The sequence below is a fragment of the Amphiura filiformis genome, chromosome 4 (assembly GCF_039555335.1).
Source record: "Amphiura filiformis chromosome 4, Afil_fr2py, whole genome shotgun sequence".
In the NCBI taxonomy this organism is placed as follows: Eukaryota; Metazoa; Echinodermata; class Ophiuroidea; order Amphilepidida; family Amphiuridae; genus Amphiura; species Amphiura filiformis.
In genome coordinates, this window is record NC_092631.1 from 30,161,242 (window position 1) to 30,187,956 (window position 26,715).

At 36.7% G+C, this 26,715-nt stretch overlaps 1 protein-coding gene across 5 annotated transcripts; it reads left to right on the forward strand.

Annotated features, from left to right (window-relative positions):
* The first annotated feature begins 1,059 nt into the window (after positions 1-1,059).
* Positions 1,060-24,939, forward strand: LOC140150789 (methyltransferase N6AMT1-like). Of its 5 annotated transcripts, none has more exons than XM_072172913.1 (6): positions 1,060-1,083; positions 11,817-12,026; positions 13,702-13,788; positions 15,080-15,254; positions 22,079-22,220; positions 23,284-24,939. In XM_072172913.1, the coding sequence occupies exons 2-6, from the start codon at positions 11,893-11,895 to the stop codon at positions 23,397-23,399; spliced, it is 654 nt and encodes a 217-aa protein (XP_072029014.1). In that variant the 5' UTR covers positions 1,060-1,083; positions 11,817-11,892; the 3' UTR covers positions 23,400-24,939. The 5 variants fall into 5 exon arrangements, with proteins under 5 accessions (XP_072029014.1, XP_072029010.1, XP_072029011.1 ...); XM_072172909.1 differs by lacking the exon at positions 1,060-1,083 and adding an exon at positions 2,771-2,930 and having other exon boundaries at positions 23,284-24,938; XM_072172910.1 differs by lacking the exon at positions 1,060-1,083 and adding an exon at positions 11,294-11,414.
* Positions 24,940-26,715: the final 1,776 nt, after the last annotated feature.

Below are 26,715 nucleotides of genomic sequence, written 5' to 3' on the forward strand. Positions count from 1 at the left end.
TGTTTGAAGAAAGGAGCAGCCTCTGTAATATGTCCATGCACCTGCGTAAATAATCTAGTTCTGTGTTATCACTCTGTACAGCATGATGTAATATTGCAAACGTCTCATAAGAAGCTATCAGACTTGAACTGTCAAATTTTTTGCCCCGAGCAATTCTTCTAAGACTAGTTCTTGCTCTCCTATATCTATGCACATGAAGTTGGAATAACTCTAAGATAATACACAGCAAAGAAATAGGATTTATTTTAGTAAGTCTAGTTGGTAGATCTTCTTCAACTAATTGATAAAGATGGTGTTCTATTTCTTCTAAAACATTATCATCTTCACTAATGGTGTTATACCATGAATATACAAAGTCTTTTAAAACTAGGCTTATAAGTTTTTGCATATTATAGTTGATAGATAATTGTTGTTGGATATCCTGTTTTTTGGCTGCCACAACTCCACTGCTACCTGAAGAATTTGTTTGCACACCGTCATGGTGAACAAGAGACTTGCGGTTTGCTTCAGCTGTTTTCCCTCCAGGTTTTAGTGGATCTATTAATGTTGGAAGATATTTCAACAAGAAATTCGAAGAAAAAAATTGCGTTTGAAAAACAACTGAACTGGCTGTCCAAAATCCAACAAGACCAGCACCAAGCAAAACAAATGTTAGTGTTGTACTTGCAAAGATGGAACACACAAGAAATGCAGCCAGGCTCACAATTGCAGCTTTTTGTGGCACATCCAGTTTCCGGAAATGAGTCCTTGTTTCATGCAAAAAACTCTGTATGTTCTCAAGTGCCATGGCATCTTTTCACCAGAATATAACTTTCTTTCCGATTCCTTCGATTAAAAAGCCAGTATAAACATCACTGAATATCAGCTGAACATATGGAAAGTAAGCTTATGTAAGCTTATCTGATCAGGCCTGACACATCACGAGACCGAGACTGCGTCACGTAAAAGTACTGGTTGAGGTCAGTGAGTCGAGTGTGCTGATCGGGTCGTGTTTACAAACATTAGATATGGTGTCAATTTTACAGCCCGTTTGATTGGTTGAAAGGAAAGAATTGCCGGGCGATATTGAAATACGGCCCAATGGTAAATATCGTGTCTTCGGGCCATCCCCACATTAAAGTGTTTGAATTATTAAAAAATAAAAAAAAATAAACGTACTTTTCCCAAATTTATTTTGTTTTATTTTGATTTTTCGTGCACTTAAAATCTTACCAACCTTACTAACAAACAATGTTTATCAGATATAAATTTTGAATATGGAAGGAACTATTTTAAAACAGTCGCGACAGTTATACACACTAGAAACACATTGTAAACAAACGCACATGTCAGTGCGGCAAATGATGTATTTCGGGTAGATGTATCATACAGAACCAGGGCCCCGAACGGGGTGTACACCCCGTTTTTTCAAATCAGAGGGCGCTATGTACACCTCGAATAGCATCAGACTGAATAGCATTATACATGGTCTGGGGGGTGTATAACCAATGAAACACGTGGGTCCCCGGCGTGGGTCATTTTTGGCTTTTTAGGGTATGACAAACCAGCTACCGGAAAAATATTACTTTCGCGGGAAAATTTAAACCTTGCTCATTGGATTCCTTACAAAATTTTCCCCCTAGGTCATCCGTGTCAAAAAAGGGGCCTTCCCGTGAGGAAAAAAAGTTATGGACCCTTGAAAGCTCTTGAAGTTGGATATCACCTAAAAATCACGTAAAATGACATTTTAGGTTGTTTTACTGTTGTTTTTGTTGTCGTTATTGTAGTACTTCTAGTAGGGGAAGGTGGGGCATAACGGAACACTTAACTTTGAGGATGCTCTGTGACGTCACCATAACTAATATGACTGTAAAAATTATATGTCCAGTTGAAGTTTGTATTTACCTTTAATATACCATTAACCAATATAACTTGAATCTTACAATTTTTTATAAAAATGAAAAAATATTTTCAAAAAAAAAATCCGTTTTGCCCCACTATCGGGGCAAAACGGAACCCCCCTATGGGGCAAAACGGCACCCTGGGTGCAAACTTATATCAGTTGTTCCATCGGTAGGCCCTATGCCTAGTAGGCCTATATTCAGTTACAATATTAAGTGGGCCTACCATCTCTGTGGAGTGAGTGGTTAACTTCTTATAGGCCTATAATATGTATGACCAATATTTGATTAGAAAGAAATATTCAGTAGGCCTACCATCTCTGTGGAGTAGGCCTATAGGTCTAGTTATATGTCTATGTTTCAGCGAAGTGTTTACCATGTTCGAGTAGGCCCCTAGATAACGCCTACATTTCTTTGGAGTGAAGACAAGTTATGTCCAATTGGGGCAAAACGGAACCCATCTGTGGGACTTCATATGAAAATGATTACACATTAATTGTCAAGAACTGTTACATAGCTTTAATTTGACGCCAAAAAGTCATCAATAGCTTACCAAATACTGATGAAATGATCAAAATACTGATTTTGAGGATTTTCCTTTTAAAATGGAGGTTTTTGGTAAAAAAGTGAAAATTTCACCCCATGGCCAGCGCTTTAGCGTGTAAGAAATATATTTTTGAATTCTGGGGAAAATTCTGATTAAGATAGACCCTGTCCGAATTTTGGAACAAGACGGTGATATAAATCGATGCCAGCTGATGTGCAGTGCAAGTTCCAGGGCCCTGCAAGCGCCCGGCAACAAGCGTAGCGCATATACACCCCGTTCGGGGTGTACACCCCGTTTTGGCATACATGGCCTTTTTGGAGATTTGCCGCACTGCATGTGTGTACGTATGTGATTATGTAATCTACAGGTGTACATAGACCTGTACATCATCAGTGCAAACTTGACAGTCACACTGCACAGCCCATTGAGCCGGTACAACAATGCGGTGCACAGTCATTGACAGTGACTGATTTCCACTAGATTTGAAAAGAAATTTATGAAAGGTAGGCAGGCACAATTATGAATACAGATAGGGTCGTGCGTCATGAATTGGGGTATAGGAAAAGGTGGTGGTGTTACATTTTTTTAAAAATTTCAGGACGTTTTGGCCCAGATCTCAAGAATGTAGAGGGCTACTGAACTAGAAATGGTCTCATTTTGTTGCTAATTTATCTACCTAAAACTGTGGAAAGTAAATACTTCACACTGTATTTACTTTTTGAGATATTGCAATTCAAATGATGCAAAGTCAGGGGTGGTGGTGCCTACGGTTGAGGTGCCTACGGTTGAGGCGTGTGTTAAAGTATAGGGAATATTGATTTTCAGTGCCTCACAAATTTATTTTTTTACTGTAACTTCATAACCCAGCAAGGTATTAGGATGAATTATGTACCATTGTTTTGGTATTTATGTCTAGTAGGTAACTTGACCAATTTTACTCCAAGCTGGTTTAATTTGTTGTTAATGTGCTGCATTCTGTGTCATGGGTTCTAGGCTTTTCCTATACGTTACTCTACTAAGCATGCATTTGTGCTCCGAAATGTTCTGAATGTCATATTTCTTGAAGAAGTTACCCTACTTCTGTAAAAGTTAATATTTTTTAGAAGGAAATTTGATGAGGAATTCATATATGCCATTGGTTTTTGTGTAGGACATGAAGGAAAAAAGTTTTGATTGATAATGTCATAAAAATCATAAAAATTTATGTACGACTTTTGAACACCCTGTATCTCAGTTAGGCTACATAACTCATCCTAACAACTTTGCTTTTTTGAGAGCCTACAATGTTATTAGCACATCTAAAAAGGTTTTAGCAGAACAGGTGTTTATGTTAGTGAGTAAGAGAGGAACCAATTTTTTTACTTTTTGAACGAAAATGTAACTTTTCCACCCTATATAATATTTGTGGCACCCTGTATATCAACTTAAAAGTTGAACAATTGTCTTCCTTACACTTTCAGCTTTATGATGATATAAAAATTGTAGGTTTCTGACAAACATGAGATGAATTACAATCATTTTTGTGTGAAAGCATGATTATTTTTCTAATTTTGAGCATGTAACGCATTTGGCCCCCAATTCATGACACACGACCATAGGCATATTTATATCACTGTGGCAATAAGAATCCCTGTCATGCCTGTGTTGGACATCCTATTGGAGATTACACAGTAGCTAACAGATACAGATACAGATATGGAATGTTCAGTTCAACTTCAACTTCAACTTCAACTCTGGTATTGGCAGGACCCAGAACGTCTGGGTATGACAGCCAAGCTTGTGCGGGGATTAAGCGTGGTTACTGAGCCTGTAGGTGTGCTTTGAATGCTTGGTTACTTGGAGCTTGGATTATGTTTTCTTTGAGGAATATTCCACTGGGGTATTGTTCGTGGGAAGAATGAATACTTGTGACTTTGGAGTCTGGTCTGATGTTGGATAAAACTTCTGGAGTTGCAGCGGCGAGAAGGTCGGGTAACTGGCGTTAGGTAACGGTCACTGGGGATGTCCACCTCATCGTTGATGATCTTATACAACAGGGTCAGGCGTGCAGATCTTCTGCGGTCCTCCAGCGACTGCCACCCAAGGTCTTTCAAGAGAGTTGTTACCGTCCCCTTGGTGCGTTCATAGTTTGACTTGACAGTTCAGGGAAAGTCTCTATGCATCATGTCAGATCATGTCATGTAGTACATGATCAGTGTCATGTCAGTGATGATCATGTCTTCATGACCCATCATTGCATGTACACAAACTCAGGAGAGTCACAGAGACTCAGTGAAAAGCTTAATAGCCTTAGCTTAGGCTTATTAATTAATCGTATGTGAATTGTGATGATATGATGTCATAGTTGATGCTTTCACTCCGGATAAAGCTGGGTTGAGATCAACGGACAGTGGACGCCTGCTGGAGCTTCGTACAAGAACCCTTTGAGATAGATCCTTTGAAGTTGGTGCACCTAAACTATGGAACACACTGCCTGTAGCACTAAGAACATGTGACAATATCGCAACTTTCAAATCTGGACTTAAGACCCATCTATACAATGAGGCATTCAAAGAGTGACTCTTTTAGTATTTGACTCTTTTTCCTATGAACTGTGTGACCATGTTGATATATTTTTCTCAGATCTTTTGAACTTGTTGTGTCAAGCGCCATTGAGCGTCGAAAGGCGGATACCGGCGCTATATTAAATCGTCATTATTATTATTATGTGTATGTGTACTACGCGTGCATGTGTACTATTGATATTAAAATAAAAAATAATCATGTTTCACATCCCCTCCCGCTTCATTTTTTGAGGTTTCTTCAATTTTATTTTTATTTTTTGAAATTCAGATAACTTTTCATAAAATATGTTTAGGAAGTAGAGATGTTTTCTAGCCTTGTTAAAGCCATATTATAATATAACATTTGCTGAGGAAGACACCCTCACTGAATTTTTAAAATTCCTTTTTTTACACGATTAAATATTTTATTGTACTTTATTAAACCAATATACCCTGCAAAAATCAAGACTCTAGTGCTGTAGTTTTGTCAAAATTCAAGATTTTGAATAAAACGCCGGAACCGGCGCTTTATTATTACGATGGAATTATTAGTCGAACGCATACACAATGTTCATATTCATAACACACAGTACGTACATGGCGTGCGGGACGGTGATATACACAACAAAGGTCAAAGGGTCGTACCACAACATGACCGAATGAGTGGTTGGCGACATGTGCGCTGGTAGTAAATTCCAATTTTCTTTGCTTTGCCGTAGTTGTTCGGCTCAAAAATAAAAAGGGATATATCTGCTAGTAAAAGCTAACATTTTATGGCAAATAAATACTAATCTATTTTGTTTGAAAATGTTATAATATGGCTTTAATATGGTCATTTTCACAGTAAAGGGTGTAACTTTTGATTTTAGGGTCAAAATTTCAAACCACTTAAATATGTTTCTGTTTACTGAAATCATGCATAGAAGCAACTTAAATTCCAGTAAAATAATGTTTCAAGGCTTAAACCTTTTGATTTCTAATAACAAATTTGACATTTCCATAACATTTTGGTTAAAATCTAAGAAAAATGTATTTTACATAAGCTCAGAAAATTATGACATGAAAGCTGGAATACATGTGAAATCCCATTCCAAAGTAAGTCAACAGATATAAGTTACATTTTATACCATGTTTTGCTATGTTTATAATTACAGTTTTGAAAATTTTTTACATAAAGTGTCATTTACAATGGAAATTTCCCAACCTTAAACATATTTTTTAAGTTTTAATTGGGTTCCTAAAATAATTTGAATGTCTAACTTCATGTACAAATACTACTTTATAAAAGGAACCTCCCAGCCAAGTTTCACAGAAATTGGAGTTATTTTTTAGAATTGGCAATTCAAGCGATTTGTGTTTCGGAGGCTTCAGTTAACAACACAGGTGATCATAAAAGTAAAATATTTGGCTAACTACTGCAAGTTGACATGAAAAAATAGGTAAACAATATCACAATTACCAATTTTCATGCTTTGCTTCCAAGTATTGAATTTCAGTTTTGACAAAAATTAAATTATCACAGCAAGTCATTTTTTTTTTTTTTTTTGCTTCATGTTAACAATGGTTAAACATTGCAGAAGTAGTTTTTTTGAAAACAACACTGTTGGGATCATCTAAGCTGTTATTTTCTTGTGTGTATTGAATCTATGATTCTATGTGGCAGATATTGTAGATTTATAACATGTTAACTTTTTTACCCATTTGTTAAGTATGGTGTTTTTTGCATGTGAAGCCTCCGAAACAGGCTTTTTGGGTATCAGTATATTTTTCAAACATTAACCATAATATCAATTTTTTTTTAAATTTATGACATTCTGCACATATCAAGTAACAATTACAATGCAGATATCAGTATGAAACACCAATTTAGATATGCATAGATGATAATTAATCTTATTGTTGTTTCGGAGGCTTCATTTGTTTCGGAGGCTTCAATTGTTAACGGAAAGTTTGTATTGGGTCCCATTTTCAAACGGTGATATATATCTCCACGATTTAAAAACAAGTGACTTGAGGATCTACTTTGCTACATTTTGATAAATAGATTGGATGAGCTCTTTTATTTATATTTGCCCAAGCTTGCTGAACAGTTTGTTTCGGAGGCTTCAAAACAGTTAACGGAAAAAGGGCTCTTTGAAGTCAAGATTTTATAAAAATCTTAAAAGCTTGCAAATCAACTAATTTTTGTTACCCATTTCAAGTTAAGATATCAACAGTTATGAATCATGAAGAAGTGAAGAAATAACCAAGAATTATGAACCAAAGCTATACCCACAAAGTTTGTTAACAATTGTTAACGGAAAATGAAGCCTCCGAAACGACAAATATCAAGTCCGGTTCTCAAAAATACAGGGCTGTTCACAATTAAATCTAATGTGGCAGTGTTTACTGAACATATGACCATACTTTCAGGATAAGAAAAATTATCCATGAAGTAACTGAAGAAAACACAGGGTTTTACAAAAATGTTACTGTTTTTTATAGTTTTTCAAAATGGCAATATTTAATAAGTACATTTAAGCCTGCTAAAACTGAACGCAGTAACTCCCAAAGATGACTATGCTACCCAAGGTAGCTGCTAACTAGATGACTTATGTGGCCAAAAATCATGGAATTCTGTGGCTTTATTAGAACACTACGGATCAAAATGTTAAAAATCCAAAGTTACATGTACACCCTTTACCGTGAAAATGACCATATACAAGAAACACTTTTATAAGGTTTTGTGACAGTTAGAGGGGGCCTATCTCTCAGAACAAGAAATAACAAGAGGCCTCCTCCTTTTTCAAGGCATTATTGTATCCCGCATTGTATACGCTAAAACAGCTCTAATTATGGGTATTCACACCGATTTTGCGAGAAAAAAATAAAAAGCCCCCTCTTCCTCATTTTTTTCAAAAACACGGACGACGGACGTGAAACATGTTTTTTATTTTACTTGGCCTAATGCTGGTTTCATACTTTCTGCTGCTCGAGGTGCTCTGATGATAACACTCCGATCGCCATGCAATCTACGTTTTTAACGTAGTAGGCCAGGCAGTGGGACAACGGAAGCGCTATGTGAACGAGCTAAGCGGTGTGACGCTTCATCATGCTGCTTGCACTTATCTGCTTGTGCAAGCGGAGCAGCACACCGCTGAGCGGTGTGCAGCATGACTCTGAGTTGACTTGAATTGAAATGTTTGCGTCACGGACGGACGAGATAGAAATAGGTTCCCCTACTTTTCATTCATTTCTATCTAAACTAATCAATACTTTACCAATAATTTCCAGGATAAATAGTAGCCAAGATACATGGCTTGATTACCTGATACACAGATATTGAAAACAAGCTTCATCTTTTGCAGGAGAATGTGACAAATTTTGTCACGGACAGACACTTTTGGGTGTTGAAGCAGCTCCAGTAACTGCACATTGCCATAGAAAAATTATTTTGCAACTCCAAACTTTTTTCTGAGTTATGACAACAAATATCCATTTTTGTCACAGACGGACAGAAATTTTGTCACGGACGGACATTTCATCACAAGTTTTAGTACAGCTTATAAATAAAACATCAAAAGAACTTTAAACTTGGTTTTACTATATTTGTATTAACCATGTGTGTTTAAATTTGTCCTCAAGAGTTGATCAACAAGGGACCCTTATTTCTTCAGATAGATCCCCCTAAACTGCTCCACATGGCCGTCTGTGTAAAGAACTTCACTCCACTAAGTACCATATCTAACACCCCCGAACAATCAACAGTAAAAGTGAAATATAGGCATTTTTTGGTCATATATGTTCAACCAGTTAATGTTAGTTACTTTGCAAAAATTGAGCATCAAGTGATTGTTCATCTTTAAAATAGACCCCCCTGAAATTGCCCCAAAATGACTGTATACCAATATTGAAGGTAATTCACAGTCTAGTCCTCATAGAGTAATGTATCATTTTCAGTTGTGAATCAAGCAACAATGAAAGTGAACTAAAGGCACCTGTTGCTTTATATATGTTAGTGTTAGTAGCTTTGCAAAGATTGAGCATCAAGAGATTGTACATCTTTAAAATAGACCCCCCTGAAATTGTCTCAAACTGGCTGGGGACCAATATTCCTGACACCAAGTACCATTTTCAGTTGTGAATAAAGTAACAATAAAAGTGAACTGAAGGCATCTTTTGCTTTATATGTTGAACCAATTAATGTTTGTTGCTTTGCAAAGATTGAGCATCAAGAGATTGGTCATCTTTAAAATCTAGACCCCCCTGAAATTAAAATGTCCGTCCATGACACTAACAAAAGTTATGTATAAACTGAAAAGGTCCTAAGAAGGACAAATCAACCTAAGAGTTAATACCCTACTACAATGGGGAATTATCTCTACACTCCTTTGTGCCTCAATTCAACTTAGGCAATGTTAGGTCACTAAAGAATTGAATTTAGGGCACTTTTTAGGACACCCACTTCACATAATAATGGAACCACTTCACTCCCAGGAAATCCACTTGAAGTGAAGTGGCTGTCCTAAAAGTGAAGTGATTGTCTTTGTTAAGTGAAGTGGGTGTCCTAAAAAGTGCCCTAAATTCAATTCTTTAGTGACCTAACTTTGCCTAAGTTGAATTATAATTCCCCATTGTAGTAGGGTATTAACTCTTAGGTTGATTTGTCCTTCTTAGGACCTTTTCAGTTTATAATTATAGGGGCAAGGAATCCAGTTACTGAAATTTCAGTGACTCAAGACAAGTAGTTATTGATTTATTTATCAAATATTGGTTTTCCCTCATTTTGGAATGTAACTCCACAACTGTTGTCTGTGCTGAAATAAAATTTCCAGTGCAGTAGTTGTAGTCCTTGCCCCTATAATATACATATCTTACTAACTTACTTGTCCCTAATGCGCTATAATTTTTGAGAACAATTCAAAAATATGCACAAAATTAGCCGGTGTAGTACCCCCTTAATGGCGCCATTGTTAATTATCATTCCTGCATGGGAAAGGGCATGAATGAGATTGATACTTCAGCATGTTTTTATTTTTCTACCCTGTGTTTATACATGTAGCAAATAGTTAAAAAACTTTCAAACATGTTTTTGGTTCAAATTATGGCATATTTGCCTTTATTTACAATATACAGGGGGTGAACGTGACTGGTACCATCATTTTTTGGCTTACTGTATATCATCCATGCGTCTGGGTCATGTGTGTGGTGAATTTTTAAAATGGTAGGGGCCCGTAAAAATATACATTAATGTAAATGGGCCCATAAAAGCAAAGAAAAGACACCTCAGGGGCCCGTAAAAAAGGGGCCTGTGCGTTCATTTTACCCCCGGGCCCGTATGGCTCTCAGCGGCACCAGGCCCCTGACAGTAAATTTTGCTGATCCACCATGTTCTTTTTCGTCCCAGCATGTTCTAACCAGCAATTCCTGCTGTTGTTTTGGTACGTTCCACGCCAGCAACCCCGGTACACGCATGGAGGTCGCCATCTTGAGAAAAAGGGGGGTGCTGGCGACCGTCGAGTCACCCCCTATCACGCCCAGCACCATGACTACGTGTAACAATACGCGTTCCCGACTGTCAATCATCGGGGGTCAATCACCTCAAGCTTGATAACGATATCTGAATAGACTATCGCCAAGTCTTAAGTGTAGGCGCGAAATTAAGGTTAATTTTTATGATTGAAACAGTGTTTTTCTTGTATAAATATTGGCCTGGATAGCGGGATTGTTGGTTGATTTGATGTTATTAATAAAAGTTCACGGATGCACTAAAAATATTATTAAAAGTATTAAAAACAGCTAGCTGTTCAACAGCTGAAAAAAATACACTTTAGCAGGTTTGGAAAAGTCTAATCTTGGATGCAGCAAGCCGTGATTTTTACGGGAAATTTTATTACTTGAACGCAGAGCATGGACGTGATGGAGCCGGTAGAAGTTGCGGTAGCAGGCCTACGCGATGGCAGGGCAATGGCGGCTTCCATGGTTTTATTGTTTTTATCATTCCCAATCTTATTTGTTCCCTGGCAGCACTGGTAGCAACTGAATGGTCTGCCAAATATTGCTTGCTCCCATGCATCCTTTGGCTGTGCCAAAAAATCTTTGCCCCCTCCCCATTTTGAAGTAAAAATCTTCGCCGTGCCGAAAAATATTTGCTCCCATTACACTTGCAAGATTCCAGTGGAACCCAAATTTATAACCTTATGGTACAAAAAATAACTGCACACTGGTAACAAAAGTTATGTATATTACATGTATAGAAGCAAGGAATCCAATTACTTCACTGAAATTTCAGTGATTCGAGACAAGTGGTTCATTATATATCATAAGAAATTAGGTACATTTGAGCTATGTAGATCTTCTAGAACTGTGTGAGGACACTGGACAGGAACCAAACGAAATCCAGAGCTGCATGCAGGACAGACATATCTGGAGAGCCATGGTATGAGTCCGACAGAAGTCGTCAGAGTGAGTGAGTGAGTGAGTGAAAAAAATGCAAAAATAATCACAAATTTATCAAATGTCTTCTGATATAGCACGAGCACGGTGAGCAGGAAATTTTACATTTAAATATAAATTTGTACCTTTTTCTACACCTTATTAAATATGGAAACCATGCCCAAAACATATGTACCAAAAACCGCCCCCCCCCCTCTCTTTCGGCCTGCCCACCCTTTGGAGCTGCCAAAAAAATGCCCCCCCCTTTTTTTTTGGCCTGCCAGAAAATCTTTTTAAAAAAAAGGCAAAATTTGATAGGTAAATGTCCATTTTTCTCTCATATCCTTCATTGCAAATCCAAAATTGCCTGGGGAAAAAATGGTTCAAACTAGAAAATAACAAAATTCTCTTTTTTCCATTTCATCGTTACAGCTGCCATCTTTTTGTGACTTATTGTGATCAGCATTGAAGCAGTTTTAGCTTACATGAAGGTCTATAATGGTTCAACATGGCTTCATTCCAGACACCCGACTATTCTCACCTGACACAGCAAGACTATGAGAATGTTTACGAACCTGCAGAGGACACATTTCTACTCATGGATGCATTAGAACAAGATATTGACAACATCCACCAACTCAAGTCAGTATTATTATACTACATTGTCCCTAATAAACATCCCTGTTGAAGTAAACGTAAACACCCCTTCCGATAATTTTTTTTTAAATTAGAAATTGACCAAACTGCAGACATTATCATGCCACATTATATGAGCTAAATTTATTGTGAAATTGTAAAACCTCAGGTTCAAATGACCAGGCTGGCTATATTTCTTATTTTTTTTAACTCTTCCAGTGGCGTACCTGTGATTTTTGCCAGAGTGGTAAGCCTGTATGGGGAGGGGACCCAAACCCACCAAAAAGTGTGTGTGTGTGTGTGTTGGGGGGTGGGGGGAAGGTGCGGTTGGATGTGCGACACACCCTTCCCCACACTCTCCTAATCAACAAAAAAGTGCACAAGTAACAATAGCAAAGAATGTCTAAAGTAAAAAGAGAAATTAACAAAGGGATGAAGAAGAGCAAGGTACACCAACTTGATGTGGGGACACAAGTTAAATACAGACTAGACAGTATGCAGGGGGGACAAAAACAGCAAATGTAGGCATTAGAAGTAGGCAAATTTCGATGCCAAAAATTACCAGTTCCAATTAGGCCCACATAAGTGCTAAACCTGCAAAAACAACAAGGATCATTTGGAAAACAAAAGTGCACTAGAACAAGTGATGAAAAGCACAGATTCATGTAAATAGACACGATAAACCAAACAAACAATATAGGTACAAAAACAGGCAAAGTTCGATGGCTAAGAATTGCCAATTCCAGAGCCCACAGAAGTTTATGGGAAAGAGTACAAAAGTACAATAGAAGCAATGAAAATCACTGTGCACATAGCAGACAAACATAACCAAAAAAACAAACAAAAAAAACAACAACTAATGTTTCAAGCAGATAAACTGCTCTTCTTCAGGAACAGACAACAAAAAACATTAGCAAACAACAAAAACTACATCTTGTAGTTTAAAAACAAATTCAAAAACCGAAGGCAAGTTCCAAGTAGAACTCGCTTCCATTGAGTTAACACATCTTATTTTGCTCTGAGTTTGCTGTCTTGTTTGCTACAGAGTTTGAACTTGCCTTCAGTTTTTGACTTGAATTTGTAGTGGGTTGAGGTGGTGGAGTAGGAAGGATCGAGCCATACATGTAAAGTAGGGTGTGGTGCAGTGGGGTAGGGTGATGAGGATGGTAGGGTGGTGGGGTAAGGAAAGCAGCTGATCATGAAAGCAGGCAAGACTTGTGGTTTGAGAACTACTGTGTTTAACTTATGTGTGAAATTTTCAAATTTGACTTTCATTTTATTTTATGAGCTGTGCAATAATTATGAGCCCTAGGGTAAAAATGTGGGAAAGATTTTTGGAAGTTTAAAGCAATTTTGGCACACATTCATGGGTCGCCTTTTAAATAAAATGCCAAAAACTGGCTTGGGAGAACAGTACAGAATATGGGAAGGGGGGGGGGGGGGGCAAGCGATTCAGGCGGGCCGAGAGGGGGGGAAGCAATTTATGGCATGCCGTTTGAAAATTTTACCCCCGGGGCTCATAATTATTGCACAACCCCTAATTGCTACTAAAATTACAAGCTTGCTATGATATTGAAGAAGTGGCACTTTATACAAAAGCTATGCAGTATGTTTATTTACACCTTTTTGTTGAATGTGTTTTTGTGCAAGAAATTTACTCTTTATTTTCTTCAAATTTCAGACCTTCAGTGTGTGTTGAAATAGGATGTGGTTCTGGATTGGTCATTACATTTCTAGCTAAAATATTGAACAACTCGGCCATGTATATGTAAGTTACTGTTGCTATATTATTCGGATACAGGTGTACAATGTGTGCACCTTTGGGGGGGGGTGAGTGGGTGGGGTGTGTGTGTGTGCATAGTGACTATGTACGTCACTGCTACAACAGGGCAATGCTTATTTAGTTAAATTTGTTCGAGAATGCCTCTGTGACGCACTCATTGCTTTTATGTGTACATGTGTGTCCAAAAAACTAGGTGTTATGGGCTACAATATGGTATATATCAACTGATATTTTTAGGTGATCAAAGTTCTGTTCTAAATGACCTAAAACATCCTCAATTCCCCGTAAAATTAGAATGATTAAAACCTGTAACAAAAAGGAAGCAAAATAAGCCTTTCTCATGATGAGTTAATTAACTCTGAGCCATTTACTGCTTGTCTTCATCCATCATATGTTGCAGTCATATGGGTGCTTATTTATGGGTGCTTATTTAGTGGGTACAGCATGAGACCCTTTTTAAGGCAGCCCATGGAGGGACAGTGAGTCACCCCTCCCCTTTCCATAGACTTGGTGGCAGTGCCCTGGGCAAGCACTGGGTACCCCCTTAGCCTCCCTGGCCAGGGTTATGGGCGAAGACCAACGGCGGATCTAGCGAGCTAGCACCAGGAGTTAGCATCGGTAGTGAAGGCGGATGAGTTACGACCTCCAAAGCAACGGCAGTCCACTGTCGGATGAACAGGAGGAGAAGGGAAATGGTGGTCATCCTTAGTCCACCCTGTAGAAGGCTAGCCTAGAGGTAGAGGGTGGTCATGTAGTTTGGTGTGCTAGGCTATAGGAAGGTTGTAAGATCATGAGCTTTCTCATTTATCCTCTATCCACTCATTGTGGCCGCATGCCGTGGTTCGGAGTCATGTAAAATGGTGGTCCCATGTACCAGAAGAGCAATATCTGGACATGTAAACGTTGCAGGCCTTTTTCGTATAGAGTAGGGGATCAGCCCGGGCCTGTTGTCTGTCACACTCAGCATTGAGGTCAACTCTGCCCTTTGGGGCTTGGCAGCATATCGACCCGTGGCGCGCTTTGAGGAATCTGAGTATTCAGAAAGCGTGGATAAATGCCGTTTTATTATTATTATTATTATGCAGTTAAGCTAAAAGGAATGTCAAAAATGACATATTTACTGTATGCTGACTGGCCAGTTTACTGTATGCCTTGATCAGACTTACTCTCCTGCCTTCGATTGGTTGGTGAAGTCTGTGAGGCAGGCCTTCATGTGATCCTCCGGTCCATAGCTATTTAAATAATACAATGATAATTTGTTTCTTGTTACTTTCAGAGCAACAGATCGTAATGCAATCGCTGCAGAGTGTGCAAAGAGAACAGCCAGTCAGAATCATGTTGTTGTAGAGGTTGTGACCTCTGACCTGCTGCAAGCGCTTCAACCCCAACTCAATGGTGGTATTGACCTGCTGTTATTTAATCCTCCTTATGTTGTAACACCCTCAGAAGAGGTAAGTAAATAAAAACACAGTCTCAACTCCTTCATGGGATAATTTATTTAGGAATTCAATCATGTTTCTCCGTTGTTCATCACCGTTTAACAATGATGTGTCCGCATCATCTGCATGGTTTACTTCGCGAGTGAAGTAATACATGCAGACCAGTTACAGTAATCATTTAGTCACACATGAATGAATAAATAACAAATAACCCCCCGATCCCCCAGTGGAATCACCCATTTGGTGACGTCACGCCCAATCATCGTCCCTTATCCTCCTTGGTCTTCGTGTGACACTGTTGTGATTCAATACAGCCGAGTTTCACGAGTATCACTTTTGACCAACAGAGATAGGTGTTGTTTATACCTGAGGTTAAATCAAAACCAGTATTGATCGGCTAGGATAGTTTTGATGAATTTTCAGAGCATTACATGTTCTTGATTCATTTATACATCACTGTTTGTCACATGATTTTGGTCAAAATAATACTTTTCATGTCAATTTAATTTAATGTATTTTATTAATGACAACTGCCACCCTCTGATATACTTTAGTCACTGTTAGCTTTTCTAAACAGCGCCATCTTGTGTTTTCATATTGTTACGCTTATGAATATAAATGAGCTCCTTTTAGATTTCGTCTGCAGTCATTTGCTGGTAGGTACACTTCATGCTCATTTATATTCAGCATCTATGTTTTGAAAGGAGCTAGCTTGTTCCAAAAATATTATTCTTTATAGGGTTAAACTTGACAAAAATAAGTCCATGTTGTGTATTTATATCCTCTTGGTTTGGAGTTCAAGTTGCTGATTTATGTTACTGAATTGGTTAGCTGAAATATAAATATAACTAAGTATTTGCCATACATCTATAGACGAATCCAACGAGCCAAGTCATGGACAGGATTTGGTCGGCCATATTTGGGTAGCCGCATGCACCAACCTGGTGTTTTGAGCGCCCCATTTTGCAAATAAAAGGCGCCTAACACATAGAGAAGATGCAAGGACGAGGAGGGTTAATAGAATAATATATACAATAGAGATAATTCCGCAGGTAATCCCGTCGCATCTATTCATACTATAGTCCTTTTGTTCGCAAGTACATCCATTTGTAGCGTTGATATGGTGTATGAGACCGCCATGGTTGATCAATTTGCCATGCCGGAATTGGAAATATTTCCAATGTTTCTATAGATAATTTGTTGGAAAGTATTAAAGACCCCCCCCCAAAAAATAAATTGTAAATATAGGCCTATAAGTTTATGATTGTTAGCATTTTTTTCAGAGAAGTGATGATTATTGATCATTTTTATTTAATTTTTTTCTGTATTTTGGGTGGTTTCCTGAAGCCTGATAACCAAGATATTGTGGTACAAGCACAAGCAGGTTGCACATCACCTGTGTATGTCTGCAATCATAGATTGAATACAATAACGCTTTTTTCAAAGATACTTATCGTACAGGTGGGAATCAGAATGATATGGTTCAATGCATAGATACCGGTTGTAGTTAATCCGATTATTATGTCACTTCAACAGCGATTCAACAACTCCTCCTATACCTTTGTACAGGAACCAACCGTTGTTAATCCGTGATGAATCCACACTTTTACTATAGCGTATACGCGAATGCGAGCGAGACTACGCGTTACGCCGAGAGCGCGTAAAATTCGTCATGTTTGGAACATGTAAAGCGTATGCAAGCTTTACTAATTAAATTCAGTATTTTCAGCGGCTAAACATTGCAGTTTTATTCTGTAGTTTTATCCCAGTTTTATTGCTGATTTTAGCAGAAAAATCATCGAAGTTTTTGGAAGGCTGAGTGGCAATGAATAACTGACATTCCTCATGAAATAATCATGTGAATTATACGATCTTTAGCTTCTTTTCGTTGTTGAAAGGATTCAATCATGTTTCATCGTTGTTCATCACCGTTTAACAACTTTCGCGTCCGGCGGCGTCTGCGTGGTTTACTCGCCGGGCAGCTAAAGCTGCCCTCGCTGAAGTAAACCACGCAGACGACGCGCCGCATCGTTGTTAAACGGTGATGAACAACGGTGAAACATGATTGAATCCCTAAATAGACCATGTAGAAGCTGTGTGTTTTGCCGAAGGGGACTGTAGGGCCTATTGTGTTGTAAACTGACTTTAATCATTCTTTTGTCTACCTGTGTTTTCGCGGAAGGTGTAAAACGGGTGATGGAATGCAGTTTAAAATTTCCGCCAAGGCCGCGAATCATTTCACATTTTGGGTGCATTGTAGCCGACGGCTACCCAACTAAAGGCTGCTAGTCAGGTGTAGGAATGCGTGGATTTGGATTCGTCTATACACATGACATGGAAATATAAAATGTGGATGTGTTATTACATGTAGCAACATCATTGTTATTGTGTGCAGTTTGTGTTTGCAAGGAGAATTTCTCAAAAGTGTTAGTGTTTTGAATTGATCATGCTATATACCATAGCATAGCCCCACTCCTTAACCATAGGACAGGTCTGAGGATATATGACTGACCTAAACATAAACATGTTATGTGTTTTTGTTTTGGTCAAAATGTTTTAATAACATAAATATATAAATTGCATAAAAATGTTTTTAAAACGTTTTATGAAAAAACACTACATGTACAACAAGATTCCAAATATGTTGTCAAAATGTTATGTGTAAAATATGGCCAACATTTTTTCAAAAATAATATTTCAACATAACAATTTGAAATTAGCATTAGGCCAAAAAAAAAATATTGTTGTGTTGCCCTCAAGTGGAAAAATGGGAAAGTTGGGTCCGGCGGTCGGATTTCTTTTTTTTTTTTTTTTTTTTTTTAACCTTCAGATTTTAAAAAATCCCTCAAATATTAAATAATGCTTCTTCAATTAGGGACATTTGTCAATTTTGACTTCTGGATACCTGTTAGACATCAATTAAAGACTAGTCTTTCAATATAATATTAATTTTAAGTGAAAAACAAATCTGTAAAAATCATCATTCCAAAAAAAAAAAAAAAAAAAATTGCGACCCTGATTTTTCAGGATTTAGGACCGGACGGTTGAGGGCAACACAACAATTTTTTTTTTTTGCCTTACTATATTTGTTAGAATGTTTTGAACGTGTCTAAAGGCAGCAGAATAACCCCGGGAGAATAACATGACGTCACCAATCCGTAGGCATGTGACGTCAGGGGTTTCCGCTGCCTTACGTAGGTTTCGTATATGTTGCAGTAAGTTTTCAAAAATGCTTTTGAATTTTATTATAAAAGGTTTACTCTTTTTATATAACCCAACATTTCAACATATTTTGTGTTTGCTGGGATGGGAGCAAGGAGGGTGATCATCTATGTTTGAATCGGTACAATGTATGTAGAACATTCCTACCCCTGATGGTATAACTCATCTAGAGTATAAGAGTATATGGCCTAAAAAATCAAAGTAAAATTGTGTCCCATTATTACCAATATAAAATCATGACAACACGCTGTGTACGGGGCGTGGCTGTTTGTAATTTCAACCAGGAATTGAACCGAAGTAAGTCCAACTTCACAATACACCATTTTTTGGTCTATTTTTTATATTCCTTTTTTTGTTGCATTTTTGTATAAAACACAGGTGTGTTTCTTGCTGTCATATTAAAACAAAACGTGCAAAAGTGTGATACTTACCAAGTGTGAGTAAAAATGGTGCTCATTTGTGTACCCATCCAGTTTTGAATCACTGCATTTGCTTGGTCATGCTTACTTCCCTTCCTTACTTGCCTTTCTTTCTTTCTTTCTTTCTTTCTTTCTTTCTTTCTTTCTTTCTTTCTTTCTTTCTTTCTTTCTTTCTTTCTTTCTTTCTTTCTTTCTTTCTTTCTTTCTTTCTTTCTTTCTTTCTTTCTTTCTTTCTTTCTTTCTTTCTTTCTTTCTTTCTTTCTTTCTTTCTTTCTTTCTTTCTTTCTTTCTTTCTTCTTTCTTTCTTTCTTTCTTTTTCTTTTTCTATCTTTCTTTTTCTTTCTTTCTTTCTTTCTTTTTCTTTCTTTCTTTCTTTTTTTTCTTTTTTTTTTTTCTTTCCCTCTTTCTTTCTTTTTTTTCTTTATTTCTTTCTTTTTTTCTTTTTTTTCTTTCTTTCTTTCTTTCTTTTTTTTTCTTTCTTTCTTTTTTTCTTTCTTTCTTTTTTTTCTTTCTTTCTTTCTTTTTTCTTTCTTTCTTTCTTTTTTTTTCTTTCTTTTTTTCTTTCTTTTTTTTTTTCTTTATTTCTTTCTTTTCTTTCTTTCTTTCTTTCTTTCTTTCTTTCTTTCTTTCTTTCTTTCTTTCATTCATTCATTCATTCATTCATTCATTCATTCATTCATTTATTTATTTAATCAGTTAGAGGGCAATATTTAAGATTTAAGAGAGGTGCAAGTGGTTAATGAAAGATGCAAAAAAATATTTACGAATTAAAGTTAAATTTTTATAGAAAAACCTACTTGTTTATGGCTACATGTATGTGATGTGCTCTTTCTTTAAGGGGGTACTACACCCCTGCCCAATTTTGTGCCTATTTTTGCATTTTTCTCAAAACTTATAGCGCATTGGTGACCTGTAAGATATGTATTAGTGGGGCAAGGACTACAACTACTGCACTGGAAATTTTATTTCAGCACAGACAACAGTTGCGGAGTTACAGTCAAAAATGAGGGAAAACCAATATTTGATCAATAAATCAATAACTACTTGCCTTGAGTTGCTGAATTTTCAGTGCAGTATAGTTGTAGCCCTTGCCCCTATAATATATATTAGTCTTACTTGTCACCTATGCGCTATAATTTTTGAGAAAAATGCAAAAATAGGCACAAAATTGGCCAGGGGTGTAGTACCCCCTTAAAGACCTTGATGAAAAGGTTTGTGTTGTCATTGCTTTCAAACCACAAGCATTCTGTATGCATGACAACCCATGGATACCTACTGACAGTGACCATCTTGTATGCACCATATGATTGCAAGACAAATTAATGAAACCTCATGTGAGCCTCATACTATATAAATGAGATAGTTTCATTAGTGGCAATCTTGTGAGATTGTCTGCAAGGCATAAATAATTGGATAGATGATTGGAACATGGTATGGTCAATGAGATAATATGTATTAGCCTTTAGTCACCAAACAAGCATGTCACATCCTTCAACTAATGGTGTGTAAGAGCTAGGAAATTTATATTTTAAGTCATGGGTAACTAGTATTTCAAAAAAGGTGTAGCTTTTTAGTTTTAATTGATGTGATGGGGGAAAAATCAATGCTGACCAACAGATCGTTTTACTGTTTTATGATAAATTACTATCCAATATAATAAAATATGGTCCGAGAAGGCATTGAGACAAACAGCATGCATGTGAAATGTTTGAAAGGTTTAAACAAATGAGATGATATGAACTGAATAGACCAGATAAAACTTTATCATGCTTGTCTCCCATACTAATCTATTTTTACAGAAATGTTATAATATGGCTTTAACAATGGACTCAATCTGTTGATTTGCCTATCCAATTTTTCAAACTCATGTAAAACCCCAACCTAAAACATGGTCAACTCTGGCCCTGCATTTTCATTTCAGCAGGGACCATCATGTATTGATGACAACCTGTGACATTGTGACCCCGGGTTCTAATGGTGCAAGATGTTTGGGGGCACCATCCCCTAGTGGCACCACTGCTTGCATAAATAATTATTTTAAAATGACTTTCAGGTCACTTCTAAGGAATCTGCAGTATGCTTTCAGAGTAAGCCTGAGAGTGGTGATGAGATAATTAGCTAACTTATGCATGGCCTTTAGTGAATTAAGCACATTGATTCCCTATGGAATAGATGTACTAGTCAGTGACTACTTAAAGAAGGTAATGAATACCCTAGGATGAATACATAGAAACAAAATCAGCATTGTAAACTGGATAGGGGCTTGAGTAAGGGAATTCAACTGACAGTAACTGCAAACCACTGCCACCTTTCCTTTTTACGTCTCCTTTTTGTAGAATATTTAATATAAGAACATAGTCATTGTGAAGTAATTGAAAAATTGCAGGGAAAAAAATTTCTTACTCTGGATATTTATAAACATGATTTTTTAAATGTGTAAAATGGTTTTAAATGGTGGAAAGTATAACTTGTTTTAAACATTGATACTGCATAGAACAGTTTTCATTGTCTCATGTCTGAGTGTATCCCCAAAAAGATAATCAGGTGCAAATCCAAATATCCCTCTTGGCTCAATGCTGAAGTTGACAAGAAAAAACTCTGGAATCGGCAATTTTGGCCATCAAACTTTGCCTGTTTTTGTGCCTACATTGCTTGTTTGGTTTATCATATCTGCTTTATGTGCACAGTGATTTTCATCACTTGTTCTAATGCACTGTTGTATTCCTATTGATCCCTGTTGTTTTTGCAGGTTTAGCATTTCTGTGGGCCTTGGAACTGGCAATGTTTGGCTATCGAACTTTGCCTACATTTGTTGCTTTTGTTCCCCTCTGCATAGCATCTAGTCTGTATTAAACTTGTTTCCCCATGTCAAGTTGGCCTACCTTGCTCTTTTTCTTTCCAGTTGTAACTTGTTTGTATATTCAAGGTACCCACTTGTATCATATTGATCTTGATGTGTTTTGTGTCCTCTTTCACAAAAGGATTCAAAAGATAACCTGTCCCAATAATCCCAAGCTGTTGTCAAAAACTGCTCCCCAGAGGATTTATCATAAGAACTTCAAATGATATAGTCATACATGTACAACGACCAATAGATAAATGACTGACTATCATTGAAGACTGAGTTCTGCAGTCTAGGGGACAGATAATTATTACATAGCCCCCAATCTAATTGACACTATATATTTGTTACAGGTTGATAGTTCAAGTATTGCTAGTTCATGGGCAGGTGGCATTGATGGAAGACAAGTTATTGATAGACTGCTACCACAGATACCCCAGCTACTCTCACATAAAGGAATATTCTACCTACTAGTGTTGAGAGAAAATAAACCTGGTGAGAAAGAATGTATATTGATTAGATAATATTAATAGATAGTGTATTTTGTTTGGACTATCCACAATAATAGGATATATGCAGAGCCCCATATATGAGTTATGGATGTTGCATGGCACTATCAAAATAAAGTATACAGTTTGAAAAAGCAACTAGATTAAAAAGTATGAAGTATTTGGACAAAATAATTTAGTTGATAGCTGAATAAAAATCTTGTCCTCCCACAACTGTAAAATCACTGGCGTGTGACCATTAATAAGGACTCACTGAGTGGCTTTTTTGTGAGTCATGTAAAAATGCAGTTGCACAAAGTCAATTAAAATAACATGAAAATCACAGTTTACCACTTTCTTTACAGTCATTGACAGAACGCCTTGCAGAATTGTTTGGCAATCGTGTGATTGCTTTGAAGCACCAAGTGGAATGGCCCCTGAGATCTCATGATCTTACACCTCAGGATTTCCAAAATCAAGCGATTCACAAGTCCTCTTGCACACCTTGATAAACTACAGAGACACATAATAAAGTTATCATCCCCAGGCAGGCAGGATGTCTCTCATAAGATGTGGTGTGAATGCCATGTTGCAGAGAGCTGATATCTGCTTGCAGAGGAATGGTTGCCATGTGGAAGACAAAGACTGTCAATTACTGTAAAGAAAGTGGTTAAGCATATGTGATTTTCATGTTGGCTCGCAAAAAATAGGCACTGAGTCCTTATTAATGGTAACACGCCAGATATGTTACAGTTATTGGAGGATAAGATGTTGATTTTGCTGTCAACTATAGCATTTTGACCAAATACCTCATATTTTGTGTCATTTTACAAAGTGTACACTTTATTTTGATTTGTTTTCGCTTCCCATTTGTACTTTCAAAAAATATTTTGTAATACTTTTGATTGTTGGAAATAAGCCTGTAAATTTGTATTGATTTATTTTTACTATTTTGTATATTGTATGGTGTTGATAAAACTTAAATGAAATCATTCATTCAATCAATCAATCAATCAATCAATCAATCAATCAATCAATCAATCAATACATTTTATTTGTCTGTTTTGCAGATGAGATCAGGAAGGCGATGGCCAATATGGGATTCCAGAGTGAAAAGGTGCTTCAGAGAAAAACCGGTCCTGAACATTTATCAATAATAAAGTTCTACAGGGATCCAGATAGGTGACACTATACAGTAGCATTTGGTTGGTTTGTGTGGTTGCCTTGCCAGACACATACACTTTGGTCTTAATGGGACCAGGCTGAAGCCAGGCTAAGAAGCATACCAAAGCATGCTGGCCTTCAGGGAAAGAAACATGAGTATAAAGATAATATATGTGCCTTTGGATCAAGCTAGAAAATAGAAATTGTGATCCAATATTAATTAATTGCCCCAGAGTCTGAGATTAAATATAGCTTGGATGAATCAAATTTCAATTGGTCTTTGGAAATTAACAATAAAGGTCATCAGTAGAACCATGAGTAAAAAAATAATGCAAATGTTTCAATACTTGAGTCTGTTGCAATAAAAGGCATAGCTGTGAAAATGAAGCTATATGCAAAGTACATGTCGTGTATAGTATTATGTGAAAACTGTTAAAATAGTCCCATCATGCAGAAACCTACAGAAAGAGAACCTATATTTATAGGCCATCCCACTTTTGGTTGAAATTCCTTAGGAATTAGTCAAGGCTGTAATTTTTCCTTGTACATTTTATTCTGTTTGTATATTATCAAAGTAACAGATGAATAGCCATATGTGCTGCAAACATGTGTCGCATTTCGGCCTTTTGATATATCCACAGGAAGCACAACGTTTTACAGAAAAGGTTTATGTCAGGTTATTTAAAGGGTATAAAACGTTTTAATAACATTAATTTTGTTTCAGTTTACATGCACTACAATCGTGCAAATCATGTTAAAGTTGCCATATTTGGCAAATGAATAGTACTTATAGTGCTAATTAATCTAGGCAATGGAGGCATTTTAACAGTACCCTCATTCTAGTAGAAAAAGGTCATTGAATTTTGCACAGAGGGTTGAGTTCAAAACTACTCGGACCTGTTCAAAATTTACACCATCGTGATCCACTGGTAATAAGGATTCCGAAAAAGTATACTTTGACCTATCTATGATGTACGCTTCTGGAGTTAAGGGCAAAAGAGTAACATTGTGACGTCATAGGTCCATTATTTCCCTCGCCGCCGGGGGGCGAAAATTAAATTTGCTCCGATTTTGATGAAGTGGTCTCAAATTAATTGTCTTGTTGCAAGAAATAAGAAAAAAGATAGTTTTAAATATCTTAGGTGCTTTCTTAACACAACTATTTGTCAAGGTCAAATTGATTCAATATAACTCAATGCGACTCAATAGGTATTGTTGATTTTGATGTGTTACTGAGGTAACTAAACATCCTACATAGTACAAACTATTGTTTTTTTTTAATTTATCATGGAAAGGCCAATAATTTGGGACCATTTTCAACAAAATTTGAGCAATTTTCAATTTTGCTCCATGTGTACCAAAATTAGACCTATGACGCACAATGTTACACTTTTGCTCATAACTCCATAACCATACATCGTAGATAGGTTAAACTCTTTTTTTTCTGAATCCTTATGACCAGAGGAACACAAAGCTTGTGTTTTTTAACCAACGGCAAATTTAACATGATTTGCACGATTGTTTAATCTATGTTAAGGGGGTACACCCCTCGATAAATTTGTGTCTATTTTTGGATTTTTCTCAAAAACTAATAACACAGTGGTAACAAAAGTTATGTTTATTATAGGGGCAAGGAAATCAATTACTACAGTGGAATTTCAGTGACCCAAGACAAGCGGTTCGTTATTTATGATAAGAAATGAGGTACCGCTAGGATGTACCTTATTTCCTATTATATATACTGAACCGCTCGTCTTGAGTTACTGAAATTTCAGTGTAGTAATTGGATTCCTTGCCCCAATAATATACATAACTTTTGTTACCAGTGTGTTATTATTTTTTTTGAAAATGCAAAATAGTCACAAATTTACCACAGGGGTGTAGTACCCCTTAATGGTAATTTATTGGACTATTAAAGTTGAAGTAAATATTCAAACTTAATTTCGCAAACTCTCTAATATGTCATTTTGTTCTATTTTTAGCATTTTTAGATGTTCTATTTACATTTAAAAATGTACCTTTGGGAAACGCATGCTAGCAATGCTGTGTTCCAAGAGGGAAAATGGCAAATTGAGTCATCCAACTGACCTCTCGCTATAATACTTATTAATTTTTAAAAATTGCCGGCTCCGCAAGACAAAAAAAACAATAGGATACAAAGAACATATAAATTGATGTATTATGAAAACCGTATGTCCGATTTGCTCCAAACAAAAGGCATATTGATCAGTGTACTTTACCCTACCCAATTAATCTGTTTAAAACATGCTAAAAGCATGTCCTAATTTCTAGAAAATGCATCCAATACCACCTTAAGGTCTCGTCATATCACCTGTGTACAGTATTTTTGTGGGACCTGAGAGCACATCAGACACACACCAAATTGTATTCTGATTTGAATATGAGGAATATCCTCCTGATATCAAATAATTTGAAATTCACGATACAATACATATTTTATATGGCAAATTATTACAAATTGACATTTTTGACATTTAACAGTCCTGGAAGCAGGTGTGCAAGTAAACTTTATAAATCTAATGATATGTACTTGAATCTAATGATATGTACTTAAAATGTATAGCTTGGAGGAAAATCAGCTAAAAGCCGACCATCATATGAAAACTATCAAGGTCTTTTATGAAACTTGGTGTATATTTTATGTCTGATGTGCTCTCAGGTCCCACAAAAACATTACATTTACTTTGGGTACCTCTGATCACATTTAACAATGGGTGACTAAGCCCTTAATGCAAATGAATTTCGGTCATAAAGTGATTCTCATAATTTTATTTTCATTTTAAGGGATGTGGCTATAGGAACAAAGACCAAACAAACATATTCTTGTTTACGCCGTAATATTGTAGTATTTCAACCATTTTACAACTTCAGCTGTGTAACTTGCAAAAATTCCCGCTAAAAAGTGGTTCTTTGAATTTTTTAAAATACATTAAAAATCGCATTGGACTTTTCGAACTGATTATACTATAATGATTACCTGCCTATAATGTTCTGATCACACTATAGACTGGGATTATATGTGACCCCATTGCCAGGCAATTTGTTCCTATTGTTCCTTGTCTGGAAAAATTCAGGGACCGTGCTTTTAAATAACCCGCCAGAACACAATAAGGCCATTGACCTGTGTAGTGGTCATACGTTGTTCATTCGACCATAAAGATTTCTAGTCCCTCAGCAACTCATTAAAAATGCGTTGCATCAGGTCAGGGATTCTATTATAATAATTCTAATCCTTTCTTTGAGGTGAATAGATAAAAGAGAGTTCTTGAAAAACAGGTGTGATGTTGTAGATAATATATTATCATCAAAGTTGCTGG

Bases quoted from the DNA above. Each gene is read 5' to 3' on its own strand.
- LOC140150789 (XM_072172913.1), top strand. From the start codon at position 11,893: ATGGCTTCATTCCAGACACCCGACTATTCTCACCTGACACAGCAAGAC. The intron at 15,255-22,078 runs GTAAGTAAATAA...TATTTGTTACAG, and splicing joins TTGTAACACCCTCAGAAGAG to GTTGATAGTTCAAGTATTGC. The intron at 22,221-23,283 runs GTGAGAAAGAAT...TCTGTTTTGCAG, and splicing joins GTTGAGAGAAAATAAACCTG to ATGAGATCAGGAAGGCGATG.